Source organism: Passer montanus, unplaced genomic scaffold, assembly GCF_014805655.1.
Source record: "Passer montanus isolate IOZ18808 unplaced genomic scaffold, ASM1480565v1 scaffold10, whole genome shotgun sequence".
In the NCBI taxonomy this organism is placed as follows: domain Eukaryota; kingdom Metazoa; phylum Chordata; class Aves; order Passeriformes; family Passeridae; genus Passer; species Passer montanus.
In genome coordinates this window covers 19048293-19075523 of record NW_024356505.1, presented here as the reverse complement: position 1 = coordinate 19075523, position 27231 = coordinate 19048293, and the positions used below count along the sequence as shown (strand labels likewise).

Here is a 27231-nt window from a genome sequence, read left to right as displayed (position 1 = left end):
ATTACTTCCCAATTTAATCACATTTGTAATTTTCAGTTTTAACAATGTGCTCATATAGGGTTATGGCTAAAAGTAGGAAGGATGTAAGTAAACATTAATACATATCTTTCAGTGGTTTTCCCTTTTTTATTTTAGTAGCATATATTAGAGAATTAGAGTGAAATAACTCTTTTTTTTTAAACCCAGAGGCCCTGAGAAATTGAAATGTACTGACTAGCCTAAAGGACACGAAGAACCCAGTTTTTAATGTAATTCTGAATGAAAGTCCAACCTTTATAACTGAAACTATTATACTGATGTTAATCCAAGTGTGCTTTAATAATGGAAAAAAACCCTCTCTAATTACCCATAGCTGTGTTACTTACATTCCAAAGAAGAACTCTAATCAATGGAAATCTTTATGTCTGTAATGTTGCAATAAGAGTGTTAATTTCAGGAACTACTTAATATTGTTTAAATCTAAAGCATGTTTTATTCTTCCATGAGACTAAGAAACCTTGGTCATTAAAAACCAAGTATAAACAATTTTGATATTTCAATCCTAAAAATAAAATCTCATTAGTCCCATGTGCAGTAGTATCAAATTACTGTAAATTTGGAGGGAAAAGGTATCTCCCTGTGTGTGTGCATGTGTGACTTCAAGTTATTGCTATGGTGTTGCACTTAACATACATTATGCAGGAATCTGGTTAATGTGCAGAGAATAGTGGGTGAAGCAGTAAAGCACAGCAGTAATAATTTCAAGCTAACACATTATTTTGGATTCTTCTCAGTCAGTTCTTCCTCAGTACACATGAACTTCCAGCTTCAAGAGTACTTCAAGAAGTAATTTTCTAGAACAAATAAGAAATTGTTTAATTTTCCTGAAAAGTTTTGAAAAACACACTCTGTAGCTCAATAAAATTTTCCTATACTGAAAGTTGAAATAGAGTATTTAATGCAAGTTATTTGGGATAAGTTATATGGCTTTTGTAAAGGCAATTATGCACTATGATAAGAAAACTCTCTGAAGGCCATGCTTTGCTCACCAACCACAGGTATCAAAGATAGCCAGTACAGTCTGACTGGATTACCAAAATGTAAGGTCCCTCCCCAAAGGAAAGTCAGAGATTTGAGAAGGACAGCCTTGTAAGTTGTGAAAAGAATAAAAAAAAATGGGATAAAAAAGAGTCAGTGGAGAGATGTCACTGAAAGATGGATGCCACAGTCTGTTCTACTCAAGACAAGTGATCTAGAGAAGTGAGTAAACAGGGAGGTAACAAAGTTGGAGCTGGTGACAATATTGTGTTCTTCTAAAGTAGTTAAGTACCAGTAGTAAAGTAGTAAAGAAAAGGAGTGACTGCAAGAAATGGCAGAAGGGCCTTGTGATATTCACTGCATAGGCTATGAGTTGAAAAGGAAAACTGAGTTTTGATTAATATAAAACAAAACATAAGCAGGAAAAGAGGTGGTTGAGGGAGGACTGGAAGGAAACAACTTACTTATTCATCAATCAACACAGGTTTCTCGACATTCTTTTTCTGTTTCAAATCTATTGTTGTTACCATTACAACCTCCATACCAGAACTGGCCACAAGAATTTCCACTGTTGTCATAAAACCATTTCACCACATAGTTCCAACAATCCCCTGGTTTCATAGGTTCCAAGCACCTTGGATCTGAAAGTGCATCAGTAAAAGTTAGCTTGGATTCTGGGAATAAGTTATGTTATCTTAGAAGTACCTCCTTCAGTAAGAAAAGCACCCCTTTTGTTTTCTTTCTTGTAGTGCCTGGCCAAATTCCACTTCCATTAATGACTTACCTGAACAGACCTAAAAAAATAAAGGATTAGTTGGAAGTAAGACTGCCTAAATCCTGATGCAAAAATCAAGCTGCTATTTAAATACCTAAGCAGGCAGTTGGTACACATGGATATCATCTGAGTCCAAAAATCCATCTCTGACTGTGTGTGATGTCTGTAGACAGAGCACCCAGAAATACAAAAAGTGAAATCTAAATTATATTTGGAAGAGGGAGTGGGGGCTTGCTTATATTTTTTCTTTTTTGTACAGACTTGCTACCCAGAACCTGCAGACAGTATTTATTACTCACTTTTAGGGCTTCTTGCTATCTCTGTTTGCCACGCAGCTGGCTGGTGACGTTCAGCAGCAGTTCCACCAACGAAAGGATTGACAACTGGACTCGGGGGTCTGATTTCAGATATGTTGTAAACTGGGGCAAGTATTGATTCTCTGTGAGCAGAGGCGGTCACATTGCGGTCCTGAGCAGATGGCAGAGGTGCAGTGTATGTGGATTGTGTTGGACTATGCTGCAAAAGGAGTCAAAGTCTTAAAATTCTGTCTGGGCATAGATGCTATGACAAAAACAAATTGATAGAATTATGCAGGAAACTTTTGCTAAGCAATGTGTGAAAAAACACTATTAAAAGCAGATTGGTTACTGTAATTATTTAGTATGGAGCCATAATTTCCCAACAATGAGAGCATGATGAAAAGGCAAATTAATGCCTCTGATTTAGCCACTAACCTGAATTCATTCAATTTAAGCTAAATTCCAGTCACTACTTAGTTTGCAATACAAATAGAACAAAAAATGGGAGCAATTTTTGGGTAAGTCACTGCTGCTTAACATCTAGTACACTCACTGGGCATGATCTGACATCTTCAATCTGTCCTATTTCTGATTAACAGCCAGTTGCTAATCATCAGAATTTTAGAATTTACCTTGATAGAAGTGTTAAGTGTTAAGCAGTCAACCCTGCTCTTCAAATTGCAACTATTATCTAAAGATTTGCCTAATATTTTAGTATATTCAAGAAGATTTTCAAGGTCCTTAGTAAAGTATACTTTAAAGTATGTGGAAAACCAACTGCCTTAATCAGATATTGACTGAGAACAGAAAGGAATTTGATGCTATTCAATATATTCCCATTTACAGACCACCACTGACAAAGTCAATTTAAGAAAACTCTTCAGAGTGGTTGGAACTCAGTCTAGGTGAAATGTAAATGTGCCGACAATTCATTCAGTCCTTTGAATTTTGCATTTCTTCTCTAGGTCTGCAAAAAGACTGTGTTTATTTATGATAGTAATTCAACAGTTTGAAGATTTATCCATAACAACAGTCAGCCAGAACGAAGTGTGTGAACATCTAATACTATCTGATATATCTATGAAACTACCTAAGAATCCTTTCTGATTCTAATCACATGTTTTATAAAATCAGCATCTATCTAGGTTTACATATATTTTTCTTAATAATATGTCAATAATACAGAATGTCAAAACTGATCCTCAGTGTCTCACAGATCTGTCTAGATATATTATAAGCTCAAAACCTAAATTAATCACACTTAACAAAGGAGCTCTTATTCTTGGAAATTAACCTAGATTTTGAAAGTGAACTATGCAATTATGAATGATCTTATATAAACAATACTACAAGGATTAATAGTAGATAATCCATTGGCTACTCCACAGTAAGTCAGTAATATTTAATTATCTGTAATCTGTATTCTGTTAATATTTGAATACTAGTATCATGGTCTAATATATCCATTCCATGCAGCTACAGAGGTTTGTACATCATATATTTCAACCAGTTTATCCATTTGGTTATAAGGGCAAGCAAAGCTCATTTTGTAAAGCTCCAAGTTTTTATCGACTATTTTAGGTAAAGCAATAAAAATGCCCTAAAGAGTTGGCAAATATCTTAATCCGTTGCTCCAACAATGGCTGAAAAACACCAGAGACTAATAAGGAAGCTCAGGTGATCCACACCTGCAGAAAATATCACATATTGCATCAAAGCTCTCCCTGTCCTGTCTGTGCAGCAGCACTGTTTTGGAGGGAAGAACCTCAGTGCAGGTCAGGAGAAATTTAAATCTGGAGAACAAAGAGTAACAAATAAGGAGTCCTAGAAGTACAGCCCAATGTGGAAAGTGAAAGAACACCAAAGGCTTAATAACTTGGAAATATAGCTGGGAACAACCTGGAAAGCGCATGACCATGACAAGTAACAATCAGCTTGCACATAAATAAATGTCTTATCTACAGTACACCTGCCACAATAGAAATGTAAGAGTTTTAACTCACTTCTAAAATGAATAAGACCTACAAAAAATGTAGCACTTATTGCAACCAAGAGCCAGCATTGCCCTATTTCTTTCGTAAACATTTGTTCTCAACAAATAAGTTCACTCTAACTTGAAAAGTTTTTTCAAACATTTAGTCTAGTCAAATAACATGTTATTTGCATATTAAAATGTGAATAAATGGTTAAATAAAGAGGGCAAAATATTCAAATTCAAATAAAGACACATTTTAAAAACACTTGACGACACTTACTTGTTTACTCACTGGGTTGCTAGTTCCTTCTGTAGGAAGTATATTGGTCTCTGAAGTAGTCATTTCAGGTAGCAGGCTATTAGCATCCTTTCTGGCAATTTCAGATTCCGGACTTGGAGAAGGAGATAAAATATTGTATTCTCTGGTGTACACTGCAGACTCGTTCTCACAGATTTTAGTGATCAGTTTATTTTCAAGAACTGAAAAGATTAATGAAATAACAACATTTTTAAAGGGTAATGAAGTCACAATGATTCAGAACAAGCTTTTAGTACAGTATTAGCCCTAAACTTTTAATTATAGTGACTTGTGAAAAAACATCTTCTGTAGTTATATCAAAACACATAATGATAAATAATAAAGTAACACAGTCTCTGAATTATTTTATTTTAGTGCCATGTTGTTCTTTTAAGAAAAATCAGATAAAAATATCAAGTCCCTCTAGGAAGTAAAAGTCATAGCAGAAAAGAGAATAACAGTACAAAAATGAGGGTGAAGGAAAGGATGTGTTTACACATGAGAAAGAAAAAGAAAGACTGGGAAACAGTTTTCTACTTATTCATAAAACCAAAAACCACCAGGGACTGGGAATATTTTTATGTTGAATGCTGGAGTCTGAGTCAAAACCTTAAATTTAATTGCAGTGGGAACCAGACCTTAGCTTGGATTTTTCTTAATGCCTTCAATCCAGACTTAACTTCATTCACAATTCAGCATAGCAAAATAAGTTTATGCTCACAAAAAGTATAGGCTTGTCTACAGTTAGTCTAGATCAATGTATCTTTTTTTTATGGGTCATTATAGATTTCCTCTGAATTTTCTCCTGATTTCACCCATAGCCGCAGATATTTTTCAAGTAACATACATTGAAATATACCATGTCTATCATATCCCATTCCCTTTGTTTGTGGCTTCACCATTTTCCCCCTGAAACTAGGGTGAAAGCAAAGGTTTCCTTATGGCTTTCAGGGAAAAAAAAGAAAAAGAGAAAGAGTCCTTGCAAGAGAAAGTGGAGGGATTCCAAGACTCACAAGACCCAAAAGAAAGAGAGAGAGAGTTTGAGATGTTACATCAAAGTGGGAGGAAACCTGCATCTCTCCAGGATGAAACTATGGCCAAGAACAAAAGGACTCTGAAGCAAGGCTGATGCAATCTCTCACAAAAGAGGAGAATCCCAAAGAAGATCTGGACTTAGAAAACTGATGTTAATTTTGGTTTATTGCTTCTGCAAGAGTTAAAAAACTTGGCAAAGGTTTCATTTGGCTGACGATGATACGAAAAAAGAGCGAGCTTTATCTAAAAGAGAAATAAAAGCTGCCACTCAGCAGGCTGCCTTGCCTGGCCATGGGAGAGGCCAAACATGCTTCCCAGTTTCCTCTCACTGAAATAGTTTATTTTACCTGAAAGTGTTACGAAGTCGTCTATCTGGTAAACATGCTCCTCATCAGGGTCTGTTGCAATGAGCTGCATTTCTTTCAGGAAGTTATCATAATGAGGATCAGTCCTTTGTATAATCCCAATGACAAATACCTCAATATTTGTAGCATGGGCCTCTCTCACTATAGTGTCCAGCCGTACTTTATCCCGACTGTCCGCCTGTCCATCTGTTATTACAACAGCCACCTTCCTTACCGCCGGGCGCGCTGCCTGGAATAAGTGGATGGCTTCTTGGATAGCAGAAGCTGTGTACGTGCCTTCTCCTAAGTAGGGCATCTTGTCAACTGCTGATTTCAGGTGCTCTTTGTTTGTGTATTGCTTCAGAGAAGACACCAGGTCCACTCTGTGGCTGAAGTTGATAATGCCAATGCGGCTGGTAGCTTGGTTGGCCGAAATCTTGTCAATGAATGTTTTCACAAAGGTTTTGATAATATTGAAATTATCTGGTCCAACACTTTCTGAGCTGTCAATGACGAATACTAGTTCCAGTGGCGTGGTTCTACATTTGATACCACAACCTAGAATAACCATTTCAGACATTTTATGAGGAACCACCTTCAAAAAATGAATTTAACTAATATATCAGATTTAGTCAGTTAAAACTCAATTACTGAATTAATTTCTAGCTACTCGTACTGATCACAGAAACAGACCAAATTACTTCAGGTATAGTACTGGCAACATAGTGAACATTGTTTTCATATCATATGGTACACACAAACATGCAGAGGAAAAATCCATTCAGTCAATACAAATTCACAGTGTTTTATCAGAACTAGGTTTTTTTTCCATACTGGAATGCTTACCACATATTTCATTGATAAGTCTGATAACATCTTCTCTCTGAAAAAGAGTTGTATGTTCTAGTGTTAAGAATGCTGAAATATTTATTAATTTACAAAAATGCAGGCAGTGCAATATCTCATAAACAACCTTGTGTAAGATCACATAACCTTTAAATAATTTTCCCAGATAAACTGCTATTGCTTCAAATAATTTATTTATCTACTTACCGAAAGACCAGGTTCACCTTTTCTTCCCCCAGATCCCTGGAAATGTGTAGAATGATATACTTAACAAAAGCCAAATTTGCCCAGTTTCTACTCTGTAAATTTAAGTAACATGAAAATGTGTTTTACCTTTGGCCCTGGAGGTCCTGGGTCTCCAATCTCTCCTTTGGCACCTTTGCTCCCTGTATCGCCTTTATCTCCATAGTCTCCCTAATTTAAAACAACTGTATTAAATACAGTCATAGCTCCAGTTTTGTTGATTGTCAGGGCTGGAAGTAAGGTTCAATGAGCTTTAAAGATAAATTTTCTGGCTCTTTTGTTTTTGGTTTTTTTTAAATTAATAATTTCTGTTGTATGTATTATAAGGAGAATATCTGAAAGCAGGGTCTAGAGAAAGCAAAATAGGTAGCAAAAGTATCTTTAAGACATTTCTATGAAAAATTACCTTTGTTCTGGAGGAGGAGTAAAGACATCTGTATGCAAATTGCAAGAATATATAATGTTTGCTGTTGTTCAATTTTCTTGAACTCTGAAACAATATTTTTACTGGACCTATGCTAATTTATACTTAAGGAGAGATAACTGCCTCAGATCAGCCACTGTGCTGAAACTCACATCAGCTCTGCATAAAAGCCGAACAAAAACCTCTGAGCTTCCAAAGGACAAATGAAGAGGTGTGCTTGTTCTGTTAAATCCATTGGAAAATACAATGTTTCACATTTAGAAGCAAATTTGCAAATTTTCCCTCAACTGACTAGATCTTTTTGACTTCCAAAAAAAAAAAGTGAGTTCTACATTATGAGACAATTTTCACATAATGCAGGTATGAAACATCATAAATAAGATTCAGGGTCTAAATTAGACATTTTTTTTCAAGAAGAAGATTGTGCAGGACAGATTTTTTGACTTTTCTCAGGAAATTATAACCAGCTTATATTTCACTTGAAATTTTAAAGCTTATAAATTTACCTAGATTACTGTCCATTTTGATGTTATTCCTCATTATTGCCCAACCAACGGAATCATATGGATAACTCCTGTGTTACAGCCTTCAGTGGTGATTGTTACCAGTTTCAAAGAACCTTTTTGACATTATCAGTCTGATCTTATTCAACTGGTGTAAATTTGAAAATTGTAAATAGTTCCCCCACAGCATTAAGAAAACCAGTTTCAACTAAATAAGGTCTTGGAAGAGAGTTCTTACTCTATTTCACAAAATTATAATATCCAACAAAGGATATTACTTTCCATTACCAATCCATGAATTGAATCTAACATCACTGAAGTTAATGTCAACATTAATAACAATAGAAAAGCAAATATGATTTGCTGGCTGTGGTAGTGTTACTACTTTCTTACACTTAAGTATACTAAAACCTGATCTTTCTGGTACATATACAAAATTCCTGCAGTACTAAACCATTCCTTATCATGTGTGTCAAGTCTGCTATATTAATAGCAAACAGAAAAGTGAGTGTTTGGAGAGATTTACATTGGGTCACAAAGATTAGTCAATATACAAGATGAATATGACGATCAGTGAAAATATTCCAATTATTATTATAATATCGTGGCGTTTGGAATGTGAGTGAAATAGAACTAGGAGGCAGGAATTTGAATCTGTGTGAAAGAGCTTGATATTCTTGATATTCACATGAAAGCTCCCAAGCTGTTTGATGTGAACAGCTAAGTGTAGGAAATTCTCACAATTTTTATAACAAGCAGGAAGTTATTCAGTAAGGAAAGATTCAAGCTTGGGCTTCAACCATTGTAGAAAAAAACAAGCCAAGTAAAGCAAAACCCTCAAATGACATTAATCATAAAGCAATTCCTTTTTTTTTTTTGTCAGATAGTAAGGAAAGATTCAAGCTTGGGCTTCACCATTGTAGAAAAAAACAAGCCAAGTAAAGCAAAACCCTCAAATAACATTAATCATAAAGCAATTATTTTTTTTTTTTTTTTTGTCAGAGCCTGGCAAACAAAAGGACATTTTGTAATACCTGAAAAATATGAAAAATAAATGAATAATAGAATAACTTAGAATTATTCTATTATTCTAATAGAATAGAATAACTTAGAATTATTCTCCTGCTAATGGGTATGACCACATTCTAGATCCTACTTTGTAATCTGATCCTTAATGACCATTAGGATTTTCACAGACTTCAAAGCTGACAATTAGTAGGTACTTGCCATGCTAGCTCTATAAGGTAATGTCTTCTGTTTCTCTTCAAAGACCTGTTACACCAAATAACCAATAAAGGAAGAAAACCCTCTTCTCTTTCCTTACTGCACACCTAGGATTTACCTTTTGTCCAGGAAGGCCATTTCCTACTGATCCCTTTGGTCCAGGAAGACCTTTACTTCCTTTTTCTCCCTGAACAAAATATGAAACTTAAGTTTAACTGAAAATTAATGTAAAATCTATGCTGTTTCTATTCACTTTTACACATTTGTACTATGCAATGAAGCACAAAATTGTCAAGACAAAAATGGTTTAAGGTTGGAGAAATAAGCAATTAGGTATTATTCAGAACATACATGAGAATCTTATAATGCATATAATGAAAAATTTATTCCTGATTAATTGAATAAAAATTGTCATTCCACTGGAAGAGATGAAAGATAAAATTAACTTTTCAGAGGCTCAGATAGTCATTCATCCTGTCTAGAAGCAGTAAAATCTGGTCCAAACCAAAGTTTCTCTAGAAATATACATTCATGACCTCTCCAGGGCAGACTCTTTTTTCTGATCCTAAGTAAATGAGAAGACATCTCTACTGTTCACAGTGGAAAGCAGAACACCTTTCTGCTGATAATTCAAAAGACAGTACCTGTCCAGTTACAAAGCTCAAAATTGTTTACAACGATTGCTACACATACACACATACACTGCTGCATGTACTTAGACTTAAAAAGCATGTCCATACTAGCAGTGTGGGCCCACAATGTTATAAAACACAGCTGTTATACATACACAGAAAATTTCTCATAGCTTCTGGCTTCCAGAAACTGTCTCACTTTATTTAATAGGGTAACACAAACATTTTTTACAGATCAACTGCTGTATGCATTTTAAACATAGCTGGAAGTGATTATATTTCCTGGTGCATAAATGCTTCACCAAAATTCACATTACATATGTAATTCACATAACAGTAGTGCCTGATGAAGACACCAAAAGCAGTTCCAGAGAATGTCAATGAGATCAGGAGTATTTACCACACGTATCAAACCTAACTATGATCTTTTTGCTACAATCTTGCTTTAATGCTTGTATTGGTGCTCACAAATCGGTCTAAAGGAGTCATATTGCTCATAATGGACAGAGAAATACAAAAGTGTTTCCAAGTTTATCCAGCCTTCACCTAAGGTGCACCAGTGCAGGAGGACTGATCACTGACTATTCCTGCTGTACTGGATAGGGTTTATGGATTTCTGCAGGCAAAGAAACAGCTGCACACTGTACACCTAAGCCAACCTTCTCTTCTTTGTACTGAGGGCTCCAGGCTCCCATGAGCTGGGAATTCACCAGGAGTTAGGTAAAGAGATGTAACTCCTCGAAGACACAGTGCATGACAAGTCATGTCCATGGATGGTTATCCCTGTTCAGATTCCAGATCTGACAGAGATCCTGTTGAGATGACAGCTTCTGCTTGCATTGGAGCACTGCTCTCACAGCCTTGCCTTGTCCTCTTGGTCAACTAGTCCCAACCTGGGGAATTAAATTCTCTGCTTGCCACCAGGGCTACCTATCCCTGACCTGCTAACCAGGAGCCTCTTGCCTCTGTAAGCAGAATTTCTCTCGCCCCAGTTTCTTAGAGCAGCAGCAGTTCAGACAGTATTAGGTAGACGCTGGAGACTGAAAAACAGTGGATAGCTGATCCACCAGGGGGATTTCCTGTAAATAGGAAATACTCCTCAGGTGATGGGATGCACAAGGCAATTTATTTTGCACTGTTATAGGAACTCACAGTAGCTATTTAATCTAATTTCCTTTAAGTCACTTTTTAGCAGGATTGTGTTTCTTGGGGCCCTCATTTAGGTATTAATGCAAATGGCTTTTAAACACAGTGAAACAGTGTGCCAGTTTGTTTCCAGGCTTGCTGTTCAGCACTGGGACAGTCTCTCCTTTCCACTCAGGTCATCACACAGCTTCCTGATTAACTCCTCTGCAGGTCTGCAGAGCACATACATATGAACTAAAATCAGGATATACTGTGTATTCCAGTGGTCCTTCACTAGTAATAAATGTCACATCCAACAAAATGGTGCCATTTTTTACTGCCCATTTGACATTGTTATGATGGTATTCAGGCAATGAAAACTGAATGGGACCTACTGTTCTAAGTAAATTCATACTCATACAGCTGACGTTTCTCACAAGCACACATGTGAGTTTCATCCTTTAAAACATCAACCACAGAACCAAATCCTCCTTCCTCTACTTGTGCAACAAGTATCAATCAGCATTAGAAGGGTTTAGCATAGATTCCATAACAGTACACGTAGTAAAACCCAAGATGTGTGCTGTATTAATTTAAAAATATTTATGGCTTTGACAGTTTAATTCATGTACATAATAAATTCAAACCTGACCACCAGTATTACCAAAATTAACTGAGAGCAGATCTAAGAATGTCTAGACTGTGGTTTTGAAAGGGAACCAAGCATAAAAAAAAATCTCTGAATATAACTATCAACATAAAGTAACTTGAAAACCAACTCATTTTTGGCATTCCATTCTTACCATATGCAGACCGAGATCTCTCTCTTTATATAAAAAAATACTTGGAGTGATATTGGTAGCTAAAGTGCAGGAGTAGAGTAACTTTAATCTTATGAAGAGTGGCCAAAAAGAATGAAGTTTGACATGTGAAGAAATAGAAGGACAAAATAGACAGACAAAAGTCAACAAGCATTAGTATATGGAGGAAACTGGCACTACCAGAGCAAGACAGTTGCAAAAGTTGCTTGAAATAAGCTGTTCCTAAGAATTATATTAAAAATAATTATAATTTTTAAAAGCAATTGTTAAGGGAAGAAAATAGAAATGGCAAGACTGATCGTACCTACACAAGCCATGGAATACTGCAAAAACAGCAGCAGCTGAGTTTGATCCACCATATCATTACAGTTTTGTTTTCAAACCCAAACACAATTCATAACCAGGACACATTACTTTCCAACATCCCTAAATTTCACAGCCTTGTATTGAAATGTGCCTTTGTTTGACAGTGTGTTGGTGAACTGTGTTCTTCCACTGGAAAGCTTCCATAATGAAGCTGAGTTCATGCTTTAGGTATTTATTCATAGCAATGCCAACATTCAGACAAACATCTGTGTGTACCCAAAGACATATATAGAGAGAGACGGGGAGAGAGAGAGGGGGGGGTGGTGGGGAGGGAGAGAGAAAGGTGTAAATGTGCACACTGAATATATTTTGGGTAACCCTTATCTTCTCACAGGAACAGAAAATTATTGTATAATCTGCATATTTTTTTAATGTATCATCAGATGCACTTGATTGCTGAAATGTTTTTGTCCAGAATGGCAATTGTGCTTTTATAATTAACTTCACATACCTGCAGAATTAACAAAGATATATCCCAAGTATTAGATTCTGGAAACACAGCAGAAATTGTTATTAAAGGCAGACAGGAAAGAGTTTTTCTATACCACAAAATGATACAAAGATGGCAAGAATTTTTCTCATTTTCACAAGAATAGAGCATAGAGCCCATGCAGATTCAGCAAACAAGAAGAAAAGAAAATAAGGAGTTTCTTATGTCCTCACATTAAAATATGTATTAGCTTTGTGATTACTGATAACAATTTATACAGACACAAATTGCAAACAGATCAGAAACAAAGGTCTAGTCAGTCATGACTCTTAACCATGTAGAGATCTGTCTAAGAAAGTGTGCAAACAGGATAAATCAGAAATGATAAAAGGGAGTTATATAATAAGGGAAAAGAAAGAACATAATAAAGTATATTTTTATGCTATGAAATACCTCAGTGAAAAAAAAAAGAAAGAGCCCTCTCCAGAATAAAGCCAGAAATGATACAACACAAATATAAAAATAGAAGACATTGAAGATGTAGTCAAAGCAAGTTGTGAACAAAATAAATTCTGAAGGAATCTGTGCTTTTCTGGTATGAAATAATTCCACAATGGACCAAAGAAAGATTCTCCTCTGAATCATTTTACAAACAATATACATTTTCATAAATTTGTTTGTTTGTTTCAGAATGTCACTGTTTTCCAATGAAGACCTGCTGCCTGTGAATTCTCTGACGTTTTTAGTATCTACAGCCAAAATCACAGTATGAAGAGGCACCTTTTCTAACCAAACCAGAACATTGCCCCTTTTAGTGAATCACTGGTGGCTGATCACTTAGAGTTGGAGACCTGAGCACAATACTCTTGATCTAGGGAAGTATTTATATTCCTTAAATTAGTGTGCTCAATTTTAAGCACACTGATTTAAGGAAAATAGGAGAAACTTGAGTTGTTCTCCTGTGGAGCCTCCAGTTTTCATAAATTTTTCCATGCATATATGAAAGGCAATTTAACAACTGAATGTTCAGAATATGTTGTCATGTTTGTGTTTCTCCTTTTAAGGAGAGAACTCATGTTAAGGAAAATAGGAGAAACTTGAGTTGTTCTCCTGTGGAGCCTCCAGTTTTCATAAATTTTTCCATGCATATATGAAAGGCAATTTAACAACTGAATGCTCATGTTGTCATGTTTGTGTTTTTCCTTTTAAAGAGAGAACTCAGAGCTGCAACTGGGTGACTAAAAACCCAATTAAGAGTATGTGGGAGACTGTCTAATTTCATTTGAGCACAATACTCTTGATCTAGGGAAATATTTATATTCCTTAGATTAGTGTGCTCAATTTTAAGTACACTGATTTAAGGAAAATAGGAGAAACTTGAGTTGTTCTCCACTGAAGCCTCCAGTTTTAATAAATTTTTCCATGCATATATGAAAGGCAATTTAACAACTGAATGTTCAGAATATGTTGTCATGTTTGTGTTTCTCCTTTTAAGGAGAGAACTCATGGCTGCAACTGGGTGACTAAAAACCCAATTAAGAGTATGTGGGAGACTGACTGTCTAATTTCATTAACATTCCTACATGTGTTTAACTTACTGTGCTACAGTAGGTCTCTGTTACTGCCTTTTACAAGTGCAACCCAGAGAAAACTATGGATCTAAGCAAATCAACAAGATGTGTCAGAAATAAGCCTTTTGTCTCCAGGTTAAATATATTTTTAATTACAAGAACAATAGGAGAGCAATTGGACGCAAACAATACTGAAAATCCAGCAAATAAATATTGCATATTTTACGAATATACAAATTAAGTGTACAATTAATATTTGCAGGAGTTCACTGATTTTGTGGCAAAGATGGAAAAAAGACAATGAATCTCTCTGAGAAACAGTTTGAGAAGAAGCTGAACAGATGTCACATTAACCTGGATTACCTTGTCTCCTTGTATGCTGATGCCAGGGGGGCCAGGTAGACCAGGCAAGCCTTTACGTCCCATAATACCCTGTAAGAGTCAGTAAAGGGAAAAAAAAGAATGATTAGGAGGTAAATTCCTGGTAACACTAAGAAAATAATCCCAAAGTCATTGCAAGCAAAAGAAGTAAAACCAGGTCAAAGATTTCTAGGTCTGATTCCTCTTATTCCTCTTTGGTTTATCATTTCTCACTGTGAGTCTTAGTAATTACCATTGGCAAATTCTCAGGAAAGCAAAGGAACAATTAATTTGAAAATAATAAAAAAATAAAATTTACTCATAGCATAGAGTTATATTTTCCTCATTTTTCCCTACATAGAAGACAACAGAAACCATATTCACAGAACAGCTTCATGCAATCACAAAAGAGAGGCACAACAGCAGAGGCACAAAGGACCAGAGCTGTAAAACCTAGTGTAAGTATATCTGACAGGTATTTTAGCTAGTTCTTTGGCACTATGGGCATATGCCAAGCTCCTGAGGTGCCACAGTCTCTAGGAGCAGCAGTCATTCAGAAATCCTAACTGGGAAGGGACGAGAGAAAAGCCAAAGCAGCGTGTGCTGATTTGTATCAATACAGTCAAAGTCAGGTAGAGCCCTTGTGTTTGCATGCAGCCTAATCTAACATTTCAAAGTGTCCAAGTGAAGTATATCTTTCTGATTACATCAAAACTAAATTATTGATTACCTTTTTTAAAAAAAATTCATTTTTAATTGAAAAACTTTTCAAAATTTGATCACGCTTCATAAAAGTTTCTGTCAAACTCAGGTTTGACTTTTGATTACTGTCTTATAATAAATAATCACTGTGTTCCAGTACAGTAAGTAGAAATCATTCAGTGGTATGTATATTACCTAGATTTTGTATATGTTGAATATTTAGGCAGAAGTACAAGAAAATGTGGTCATCATGAAATATCAATTTATAGTTCTAAATATTTAACTTCTAGATGTTAGTGATGTTTGAAAAGTTGTTATCATCTCTGGAGACAAGAAGTTTGTCACAAGTTTTCACAAAATCTCTTGTGGTCATCATGAAATATCAATTTATAGTTCTAAATATTTAACTTCTAGATGTTAGTGATGTTTGAAAAGTTGTTATCATCTCTGGAGATAAGAAGTTTGTCACAAGTTTTCACAAAATCTCTTGCAAAAAATACTCTTCATATACATACATACATATACATATATATATATATATATATATATATGGATAATCTCAACCACAAAGCCTTCTCTTTGCCGAGCTGAACAATCCCAGTTCTCTCAGCCTTTCCTCATAGGAGAGGGACTATATACACTTCCTGACTCTTGAAAACAAAATATTGTTTCCCCACAGAGAACACATCTTTCCTTCTCACAGGCTTTGTGGAAACAGCACATAATGTCACACTAGGATTTTGACATTCAGTCCACACTTACTCTTTTTAAACAGGCTGTGTCAGGATGATTTACTTAAGTACTGAAATTGTTGCAGCTTTCAGAAAGCAAGATAAAATCAGACCCATCCTGGAAAAATATTCATGCCCCGTCGTTTATTGCACATCTGGTGTTGGTAATAGAAATGTTTCTTCATTCATATACTAGTTTATACAAAATGGCACTGGAGGGTTCTGTTACTCTCTGCTATTATGTAAAAAGTAACAAAGGCGTAACTTTAAACTATCAGAAAGTGAAAAAATATTCACAATGTTTCTCACCATTGCCTTTGTAAAAATAATTGATGGGTAAACCTGTAATAAAGAAATCCAGGCAAGTACTGCATTTCTTTTCTTATCACTATGTCTTTTTTAATTATAAATCACTTTAGTGAAGGGAGAAAAAATTGCCCAGATGTTGCATGCTGGTTGCTTATAGAATTAACTTTTTGTTTTCATATTTCTTTCCTAATGGTTTTAATGACAAAATCTATTTGATTTAATTTGATTGAGCAAAAAGTGCAAACATGAAATTCACATTTAATGTATTTTCCAGCACAAAAGAATATCTTGGAAACAGGATAGATACAAGCAGAAGAAATGCATCATTTAGCTAATTTACCAGCCTGATAGCTCTGTTCAGTCTCCAGATGTAATCTCATAAAGTTTAGCTGCAAATGCAATTTTCATCCCATTACTATTCTTCCTAATCCAGTTGGTAGAAGTGTATGGTTAGTGACCACGTTTACATGCTTGATTTCTTCAATTTCTCCTGCACCAATGTAAATCAATAACTGATGAAGATTGTTTGGTGCCTGAGAGATCAGGGTCTGGCTGCCAGCATCACAAAAGAGCACAAAAAATTTCAACATGGCATCATACCAACCTTGGGACCCATGTGTCCCCATCCCGGAGGTCCCGGTGGCCCAGGATCGCCTTTATATCCACGTTCTCCCTGAAAACAGTCACAGAAATGTCAGTCATCACCTAGCAAATGTTACATCTTCCATCCACTTATGAAGCAGTCAAACTACTGAGTTTAAAAAACAAGCCAAACAAAGGCTACATAAACAAACAGTTGCTTTGTACAAAACCATTATTTCCCTAGCAAACATCCATGTGATCAAAATTACCAACTGAGTTAGGACTCTACTTTGCAGGCTTAACAGCTCAAAAAAAAAAAAAAAGCGAACCCATTTGGAATCACCATTGCTTTCCTATCACATTTTGCAGGGTCTTACCAGATGGACAGGGAGCTTACTAGTGGAACCGTGATCATGATGCTCTTAACTGATACTGTACTTGCTCTGACACTAGAGATATTCATCATCCAGAACTGCCAAATTTAGGCATTTATGTAAACTAAATGAATTTTAACAGTATCAATATAGATGAATAAAAAGAACAGCACCCTTTCTTTTTTTAAGAGAGCCCCAATGTACATACATTTCGCTTTATTTCTGGAGGAAATAAGGCTTAAGTGATATACTCTGCCTGTGCTTCTGCTTGTCTGTGTTCATTCTTTTTTTTTAGGTCCAGTATATTTTGACCTCATCAGTTGATTTCAGCTAAATTGGTCAGAAATGTACAGTCCTTCACCATATTAATTTTCAGCAGTTTTGGTGATAGTTGGAGGCTAGGTAATGGAGACAACTTTTGACATTGTCAATTCATGCTTTTACTGAAGAAAAAAAGAAAATCCAGAGGGGACTCAACCCTCAACCATCAGGCAGAGAAAAGGCAGCAGCCCTCTGCTGAGGAGAAAATGAGGGTAACAGAGAGGCTGGTGCTGCCCCTCATGCTGCAGACAAGCCCAGCACAGGAGCTGGGGAATCAGGGGACATCAGTGATAAAGGGAATGCACAGGGACAGACAAGGCAGCTTTGTTTTCCTCAGTGATTGTACAAATGAGGGAATAGGCACACATTCAACACATGATTACTAGAAAAGTTCCATCCATTCCTTGAAAAAAAAAGTACTCTATAACTAATAAGTTAGAGATGCAAAATATTCTGATTTGTGTTTAGCAGTGATTGTACAAATGAGGGAATAGGCACACATTCAACACATGATTACTAGAAAAGTCCCATCCATTTCTTGAAAAAAAAAAGTAATGTATAACTAATAAGTCAGAGATGCAAAATATTCTGATTTTTGTTTAGTTTGATATTCCTAAACCTACTCCTCTACAGGCAAGCAGAGAATAGAGACATGCACTGAAAAGCTGCTGATCATCCAATATATTAAAAACAAAGCAGAAGAAAATGTATTTCTTGACAAAATTAAAAAGAAATCATTACACAAACTCTTAATTATACTTATTTTTGCCCTTGGAAAAGCTGTAGAAAGGGCTGTGCCTGCAGAGGGAGCATTCGATCTAGGACAGAAGTGCAAGCATAAATCACAAATCACAGATGTCACTTGAGTTGTGGTAGGTGAATGAAACAACATATCAAACAGATTAAAAAGGAAAAAACAAACAGAATCTTCCAGTGATTTTCTTTACATTCTGGGAAGAATGTGTGCAGTCATTGTAGTGACTGCTTTTAGGTGCAATTCCCAAGGTTCAGTGTCTAGTTATGCAAACATACCAGGGCCCAAACTATGCTCAGGTATGAGGGATTTGGAGAGGTGGGAACTGATTACAAAGGCTAAGGCTCAGACTAAGTTTATAATGCTCTTTCTGATGTAACATTTAGCTTTGGAATTTCTGTCCTGTTTCATCCAAAGCATTAGAGGCTGGCCAGTTTGAGTTGGGACATAGGCATGGTATATGGATGCTCTTAGCTTTAAATTGCTGTGTCAGGGTGATTGGGTAAAACTAAGTGCCATGTTCAGCTGGGAGGAAATTTTTCCCTCAGATGACCTAAGGCATTTTTATCAGACCTTCCTTGCCAATGCAAAGAGCTAAGACATTGGCAATGTATCCATTTTCCTATCTAGGACCTTCTAGTATCAGAGGAATACTTATTTGTTCTCAGTGTCCCCACAATCCCAACACAATTTTAAGCTGCTTGTAGGCCAACTCTTCATGAGCAGAAGTTGTGCAGAGCAGCCAGAGCTTTCCCTGTCTGAAATCTGCCAGAGATACAGATATTGCATTAAAAGGTACTTTTTTAGGAGATCCTGGAATACTGTGGCCAGTGAAACAGCCTGTGAGCTGCTGTAGTGGAAACTGAATGGGAGGTTACCAAACATAAATGATTCCTTATGGCCCAGTACCCAGTACACCTAAAACCTGCTCTTAGACCAGCCCTGACCAAAACCAGTCTAAGGGTGACCTGAAGTCATCTGCCTCTTCCTCCCATGGGTATCACAGTCTTCCACAGGGTCGTTGCAGGTGAAGGATTGAATTTTAGCCTCACATGCTTAGTTAATACCAGATGTCTCATTGAAAAGCTCTTTTGTAGAGCTTTATAGTAATCCTCACAGTTTCTGTATTTCTTGGTTTAAAGAAAAAGAATTTATTTTGCTTTATGAGTTGTGAGTGGAGCAGTTATTTTTCCTAAGGTGTCATACTAAACTGTCCTACAGGGAATTCATTTCAAAAACGATTAATACTGTTCTTTGATGAGGTCTAATTTATTTCCTGTATTGTGCTTGTAGACAAGCTTGACACCATCAGTAAAACAGTGAACTAGGAAAACAGCGCTGAAGGAAGAAATAAAGAGCTGAGTCAAGACACTGTAAAGTGCAGTATTCCAATGTCTATTCTGTACCTTCTATTCAAGAAAAACAAACCATTAAATGGCCTAATAGTCAACTGAAAAGTAAATCTTGGATTTCCCAATATATATACCTCATTTACTGTGAAGGATGTGTGTTTGATACTGAAACATACAGCAGACACTGCAATACTCTCTTTAGTGAGAGTTAATGGATATAACAGTCTTTGAAAGAATAACATGCTTTTTAAAAAAAGGTATTACATCTCTATTTTCCACATTTTAGTTCAAATACACAAGCCCCAAGCTGCAAAAGTTGTTTATACTGCAACTGGATCCACCCCAAATGTTCATACACGAGGGACTTTGCTAAGGATTTCAATAATCTTTCTGCTATCCAGTAACGTGCTTTATTTCTAGTGCTGGGCTCTTGCTCTTCAATGTCTGTAACTCACCTCCTAGTTGGCAACAGTGCTTTTAAATCAAATTTTTATTATATCCTGACATTAGGTGCTTCTGTTTTAATGCTACAGAACATAGGGTTCTGCCAAGACTGAATGCATCCCACATGTTTCAGTTTTGTTTTCATGTGAATTTGACCTCTGATACATAAAATTCCTGTCTAGCAGTGTGCACATATGTGAGCCATTTCTGAAAGCAAAGAGAACAGAGCTTTGATTCAGATGAGTGGAACATTCCTATATAATGATCCTCAAAGGAATTTCAAATTAACTAGTGTGTAAATTTATGAGCCTCTTTTATCAAATAAATGTTCATTTTTTATATGCAAAAATTGTTGCTGCTCTTGCTGCTCTTACTTTTTTTTTTTGGTTGTATAACAGGTAGCCAGTGCATTTACATTTCATTTGAAAAAATGGAATATTTTCCATTTTATGAACTAAGTTCTTGGGGAATTCTTTCAATTCAAGTGAATTATTTTCCTTGTGGCACTTTTGCTACCATTACTTTTTTTTTTTGGTTGTATAACAGGTAGCCAGTGCATTTACATTTCATTTGAAAAAACGGAATATTTTCCATTTTTTGAACTAAATTCTAGGGGAATTCTTTCAATTCAAGTGAATTCTTTTTCCTTGTGGCACTTTTGCTACCAAGATGTTATGCAAAGATTAAAACATAAGACTGTAATATGGGCTAAAGATCAGGGAATGAGAAGAGATCTTTATGTACTTAGTTTCTTTTTTCCAGTTCACTCTTTACTATGTCTGGTGTGAATAAAGAGAAGTAAATCAGACATTATATCTTGTTGGATAATGCTTGCTTTGGTGCACCACTCATACACTGCAAAACTACAGCTGCTCAATCTGCATAGAACAACAAACATTTCATTCAACATAACTAACACACCAATCTAAGGGCATCATCAAAAAGAAACCTACCTATTTTAAAGTAAAAAATTTAAATTAAATCTTTTACCAGATGTTTCTAACTCTTGAATTTTTTATTATCCTGACAGAGTGTTAGATAAGCATTACTCTGAGCAGGCAGGTTTGGTGGGTAATATCACACTTTAACACAAATAAAACAGGTAGATCCATGAAAAATTTTCATACAGAATTTGGTGCAAGCATGATTCGTCCTAATTGTGTTGGGTTACTTGCAAAGACAGCTACTCTGCAGGGAAATGTTTTTCAGTAACTTGGACCTTAGATTCAAACTACCAAATTTTGACAATTTTTGGTCCAATGGAGATGACTTGATGTAAATAATATACTTTTAATTTACATGGCAACCCTGATCTGACCGGAAATAGTCAGGAAACACCTGAATAATGAACTATTTATAATAATAAGAATAATGAGAACTATTTATCAGTTTGCTTTGGCCTAAGATATGGATAAGAGAATCTATTACTAGATATTCAATTGCGTTCTTAGTAATATTAATTATAATATTTATAATTATTAGAACTTCACATCCTGGTCTCAGCTATTTCACCTTGGCTTAGTCAAATCTGGGTCACAGAACCACAGACCTTTTGCCAAATTTATTATTAATTTATAATTTCCACTAACACAACACAGATCATATCCCCCCACAAAAAGACGCTACCAATAAACTCCCTTTACTAGCCCCATGAATAGAATTCACTCCACACATCTTGAGGAATGGTAATAGTTTTTATGCTGTTCACGGCTGGAGCAGGGACCAACAAATAAGGATTTGATATCTTTACAAAGAAATATGAACAATGTCCTCAACTGGCAATGATTAACGCTACTTAGAGGCAAGTTCATCAAGTCTGAATGTCAACCTGGCAGTACCACAGTAACCCCTAAACCACATCACCCACTGCCAGATCCAGACACCTTTAGGAACGGTGACTCCATCACCTCCCCGGGCTATTCCAGTACTTGACCACCCTACCAGTGAAAAACTTTTTTCTAATATCTAATCTGAATCTCGCTGTCTCAGCCTAAGGCCATATTACAGCTAACCTATGATTTAATTAAATATATATGCTATTTTATCACAAGACTTACAGTGATTTAAGAATAACTGTGATAAAAAGACCAGATGTCATGTTCACCACTGCAAAAAGTGGGCATATTTACTTTTACTTTACACCTTTTACCCCTTCATCTCCAATGAATTTCATGATTCCATATTGTACTTCCATTATTCATGATCTAGGTTGGAACTTTTCTGATAATTATACAGCTGAAGAGTTTCTTATCCCAGCAATTACATGAATTTATGGTTGTAAGAACAGAATGGACTTGTGACCCACTTTTGAATCTCTGATATAAAACAGACACCATGATTTTTCTAAGTATATTTCTGCATAGCTGTATATTTGTGATACTTTTCAGAAACACAGACACAAACACTGATTTTGAAACTTCCAGTTGTGAGAAATTTCACTGCAATTATTCTAGTGGTTTCCTTTCACTTAAAAAAGGAAATTATTTATTTTCATTTTGGATTTAACAAAAATTTATTTCTATTACTTCCCTCTATTCCCACTGAAGTTATGATATACACTTCTGGACTTCATAATCCTTCAACCATGGCATCATAGTGGGAGATCATCTTTTTTGATAATGTGACTTTCCAATTCCTTTTCATTAGGAACCACTACTTTCTAGAATTCTGCATTTAGGAAGCAAGGAACATCCTGAAGTCATAAGTTAAATCTTTATCAATATCTGCCTTGATAATTTCATACAAGATTCTAGGATTTTAATGACATGTTCTTCTGTAGTATCAAGAATCATGTATTATAAGACTACATTATAGCAAGCCTGATATTTCTGTTTGGAAAGATACAGACTCATACAGAAAAACATAATGAGTTTAGCCATATACACTTCTTGTAAATTTTTATTGAATAACATAATTGAAATCACTTTTAGTTCTTGTATTACTTGATGCGAAATGCCCTGTATTGAAAGGCATTAATACAAAAGAGAAGCATAAATCCAGGTTTCCCAAATCCCAATGGCATTGGGACCATCCTGTGGTAATTCTGAAGTCAAGTCATTCTAAGAATGAATGTCCTTCAATTTTTCCTTTACTGTGGATGTTTTTGAGAGGTTACTGCAGTTTATTTTAAAGGTAAATTCTCCTGTTCAGAGAACTGAAGCTGAAAGTTCCTTCTGTTTGGGAAAAAACTTGTTTGGGCAATATTTCTTTTGCTTCCTTCTCCAGCAGGCTGCCTGTTTCTTACTTCACATATGCAATGAGAAAATCATTAATAACACCACTCTGGGATATTTTAAAGCAATTTGTTGTATGATTCTAGTCTTAAGTCTCTTTTTTCCACTTTTTGTAACATAACAATTACTATGTGACTTTTTAGGTGAGTTACATACTGCTTATAGTTTCATAAGACTTTAGCTATTCTGCGTCTTATGGAAAACCCTGGAAGTGTTTCAGTGTTGTACTTCAAATCCCTTTATCAATATTTTTGTTTGTTTGGGATTTTTTGTGAGTTTTGCCTCTAAACAAATAAATTATTTTAGATAAAGGTTTGTACTCTTCTCTTAGGAATCCAACTTAAAAGATATTTCAGTAGTTCCATGTAACCCTTAACTCATTTTTTAGCCTCATTCCTCATATTTCTGCCAGAGAAAGGAAGGGCATAATTATTAGGCAATACTGTGCTAGTGTTGGATCCTGACTTCCACCAGTATCTAGAAGCATCCTAGGCTTTGGATGTATGGAAAACTTGCAGATTTGTATCCAGTCTGAGGATAAAGTGAGAACTAGTTTCTGTCACATCAGAAAAGTCTATAACAAGCTTTTCTTCTAACAGAAATGAAAAGTGGGAGATGAGAATGTAGCATTTTGTCATATATTTGTCATTCTTATCCAATGCATTTTTTGGAAGTTGTCTACCTTGTTTAGAAGTCAGGTGCATTGGTCTAACATTGGACAAATACCTTTGGTCCAGCATCTCCCTCGCCTTTTTGTCCTTCTGGTCCCTGAGGGCCTGCTGGTCCTGGAGGTCCCTGGTACAGCAGAGAAATAAAGCATGTCAGTAGTTGTCTTAAGGTCCTTGTGTTTTCCAACAAAGAAGAGAATTTCTTCACATTTCTGATGTGCTGTGAGCAACAGCCATCCTCAGCTCAGGCTGGAAACCTAAAAAGACTCAGATTGGTGGAAAAAAGTACAACTCTTGACTTAAGAACATTGTTCTCAGCTCAGAGAAAACAGTTAAAAAGCAGACATTGCTCTGTGATTCATATGCTGCAAGCATTAGACAACTGAAATCCCAGAGCTAACCCATCTAAATGTAGGTGTCAGGTAAACCTAGCATATTTGTGTGTACTTGTGTTTGGTAGCCTGCTCTCCTGAATTCCCTGCTCAATTCATCTGCCCCTTCAGCTGCCTTTCATACTGCTGGAGGCATTCCCAGGCGCCCTTCCAGCATTCATAGGGCAGATGGCTTTGACCCATCCTGCTACTTACTTAGCCACACAAACCTTGTCCATGTCTGACAGTGCTTTATTAAGTTGGCTTTCCAGCTCATGGGGCACAGAATGGCAGGAGAAAGATGTTACCATGAGACAGCACAACAGAACCTTTGCACATTACACAGCATGAACCATGTCAGGTACATGGCATTACTCCAGCAGTGCTGGGTGAATGCCTTATGTAATAATCCTGATCCCAAAAGACCTTCTCAGCATCAGTTTGAATGATAGGAAATTGGAGCTGAATGGGAATTTGGAAGCACTCAGGTCCCACTTCAGTGCATTTGGGAGTGCTTTGTAGGGTTGTAGTTTGAAATAAAGTTGGATTAGACACATAAAGAAAATAGTGCTAGTGGAAGTTTGACATGTGGTGGTTGAGGGATGCAACAGTATTTCCACTTTCTAGTGGAAAAGATAGAGGCTGGTCAAACATTTCTATGTGGTTTTGGGTGACTGAAATTTAGGATGATATGTCCTTGTAATGGAATGTGCCAGCTAGAACATTCAGATATTCATTCCCTCTGAAGCCAACCATCAGAAAAGCAAGAGGTGAAAAATCTTCAAATTAGACGATTTAACTGTCCAGTATGAAAAACAGCTGAAATCCAAGGAACTGGAACTACAAAATTTGGTCAAGCATATGGTATTAGAAATCTTGATCAGAGAAGAGTAAAGAAAAGGGAGGCAGAAAAAATAACTCAAAGCAGTGATTATATTTAAACATGTATGAGCAGCCATAAAGATTTTTATGGAATTACATGGTATCCTTTTCATGACAATGAAATAAGAATCATTCATATCCAGTTCCAACTACTTGTACAAATGGTACTGTATCTAGTAAAAGGCTTAAAAATAGCCATGATACATTTAAACTAGCTACAGAACTATTAACTGTCCTTAGTTAGGTAACTAAATCTAAGCAACTCAATATTGTGTTATCACATAGTAATTTTTTTTGTTTTGTTTTTGTTTGTTGGTTTGGGGTTTTGAACACAAAATACAGAATTAAAACTCTACTTACAGCTTCACCTTTGTCACCCTTGTCAGCTTTTGCTCCTTGGGGTCCAGGTGGTCCAGGTGGTCCTTGCTTCCCCTAAACACAAAATAGGAAGTCAGAAATCGTGCCACTACCTGGACTATCGCAGGGTAAAGTATATTAACAAACATGTAAGGAATATTTAAAATCTTTTTGGAAATATAGAAGAGCAGTTACCAGCTCTTAAAATTCATTCACAAGGTTCAGGAATTGCTATGCTTTTTTTAATTGTGGTTTCAATTTAATTAATTAAGATTTTAGAAGAATAAGAATTCCTATTAGGAAATTGTTAATTTCTGGATTTGTTGTTGCAGAGAGAAATTTCCAGAGCATTGACTTTGTATTCAGCCCATACAAAATTAAATTTATTTCCAAAACAAAACTTTTGTCAGTTTAGGGGTAAGTTTGAGCAATAAGAACTGAATTCAGAATACTGAAACATGATATGACAGCCTAAAGCCATATGTGCACATTTTGCTCTTCCAAGTAATCACATTGGCTCTCTCATACAGTAAAGCAAAACTTCATTCTACAAGGGAAAGTAGGAAAAGAAAGAAATACAACAGTTATAAGAAAAAGAGCAGTCTAAAATGTTCTCTTATCAAGATACAATCACTCCTTCTGATGACCCTTCCACTGACTCCCACTAAAGATTTGTGCATCTGCAAAAGCTCAATGATCCCTTTCATGGCCAGAAAAGAAGCAAATAGCAAACTTTTCCTCTTTCCTCACTCCAGTGAGAGTTTTCTTGACATTTTATGAGAAAATTAGCTGAGCTTGAAATAGACTGTTCACAGAACCCAGAAAGTTGCTTTGAAGCATCTCTGAGGGTATGCTGTTGGTCTGTACTGTAGATGCTCATGTGAGAGCACCAGCAATGGGAAATCCTCATGGATGCGTGCAGGTCCCACATGCACCGCCCTCCAGAGCACAGCATGGATATTGTGGCTGTGCAGAGAGAACTCCATGTCCTTCACTCCGTCCCACAGAACCAAGAAATGTTAATACAATCTATGAAAGTGTGTGGTAGAGTGCTGTCAACAACTTCTTGATTGTTAATGTACATAGATATATCCTCAAGAATAATTACATACAAATATATTAATATTTCCCTGTCTACTTCAGTAAAAGGAAATAACAAGGAAAATGAAACTACAAGGGACAGAAAACTGTTGTTTCATTGTGCATTGTACCTGTAAATTTCTACAATAATATAATACTTCAAGAAATCAAGGAGAGAGTCCCGTTAGCAGCTCAGACCTCAGCACCTGGTCTGTCTGAATACAATGTCCATGTCTGGACAACAAACCAGCTTGTATTTTAGTTGGATATACAACTAAAACAAACTTTTGGCCAAAATCTCTTGCCCCATGAATGTCTCTACCATAGACACAAATAACATATTCTTATTAACCAATTTAGTCCTATCAGAAAAATGGAAGAGATGCTTTGGGTCTCCTAAAGTTACATGTCATAGGCTTAGGCTAGGAGGTAGGTAAATGAGGAAAGACAAGGTAGACTCAATGTTCTGGGTAAGATGAAACCCTGAAATTAGATTAAATGTGGATAGCAATCCAAGCATGCCTTATGCCTAAGTAAATTTTATGTAATAGGTCACTCCTGTATGAATCACATCCATTCTTGAATACAATGGGAGAGTTTCACTGAGAGACTTTAAACTGAGCCTGACCACCAGATTCAAACTGTGTCAGCTCTCAAATATGTCTCTTCATGTCTCCTAATTTTCAAATTATGGAATTTTGATCCACCTCTGTAAAAATTTAAACAACCAGCATTCTTCTAGATCATAAATAGCTTTATAATGGAAAGTCAGTTTCACCTCTT

At 36.0% G+C, this 27231-nt stretch overlaps 1 protein-coding gene across 1 annotated transcript in view; it reads right to left on the bottom strand.

The window, feature by feature from the left end:
• Window positions 1-27231, bottom strand: part of COL28A1 (collagen type XXVIII alpha 1 chain) — a 60640-nt gene continuing 33409 nt past the window's right edge. The window contains exons 23-35 of the mRNA XM_039708362.1: window positions 25372-25443; window positions 23817-23885; window positions 16635-16703; window positions 14292-14360; window positions 9102-9170; window positions 6923-7003; window positions 6797-6832; window positions 6590-6626; window positions 5747-6301; window positions 4347-4546; window positions 2092-2308; window positions 1482-1658; window positions 1-833 (exon numbers count right to left, since the gene is read on the bottom strand). Of these exons, the coding sequence (XP_039564296.1) occupies window positions 1489-1658; window positions 2092-2308; window positions 4347-4546; window positions 5747-6301; window positions 6590-6626; window positions 6797-6832; window positions 6923-7003; window positions 9102-9170; window positions 14292-14360; window positions 16635-16703; window positions 23817-23885; window positions 25372-25443 (1644 nt within the window). The 3' untranslated portion in view covers window positions 1-833; window positions 1482-1488. The remainder of the gene's footprint in view (window positions 834-1481; window positions 1659-2091; window positions 2309-4346; window positions 4547-5746; window positions 6302-6589; window positions 6627-6796; window positions 6833-6922; window positions 7004-9101; window positions 9171-14291; window positions 14361-16634; window positions 16704-23816; window positions 23886-25371; window positions 25444-27231) is intronic.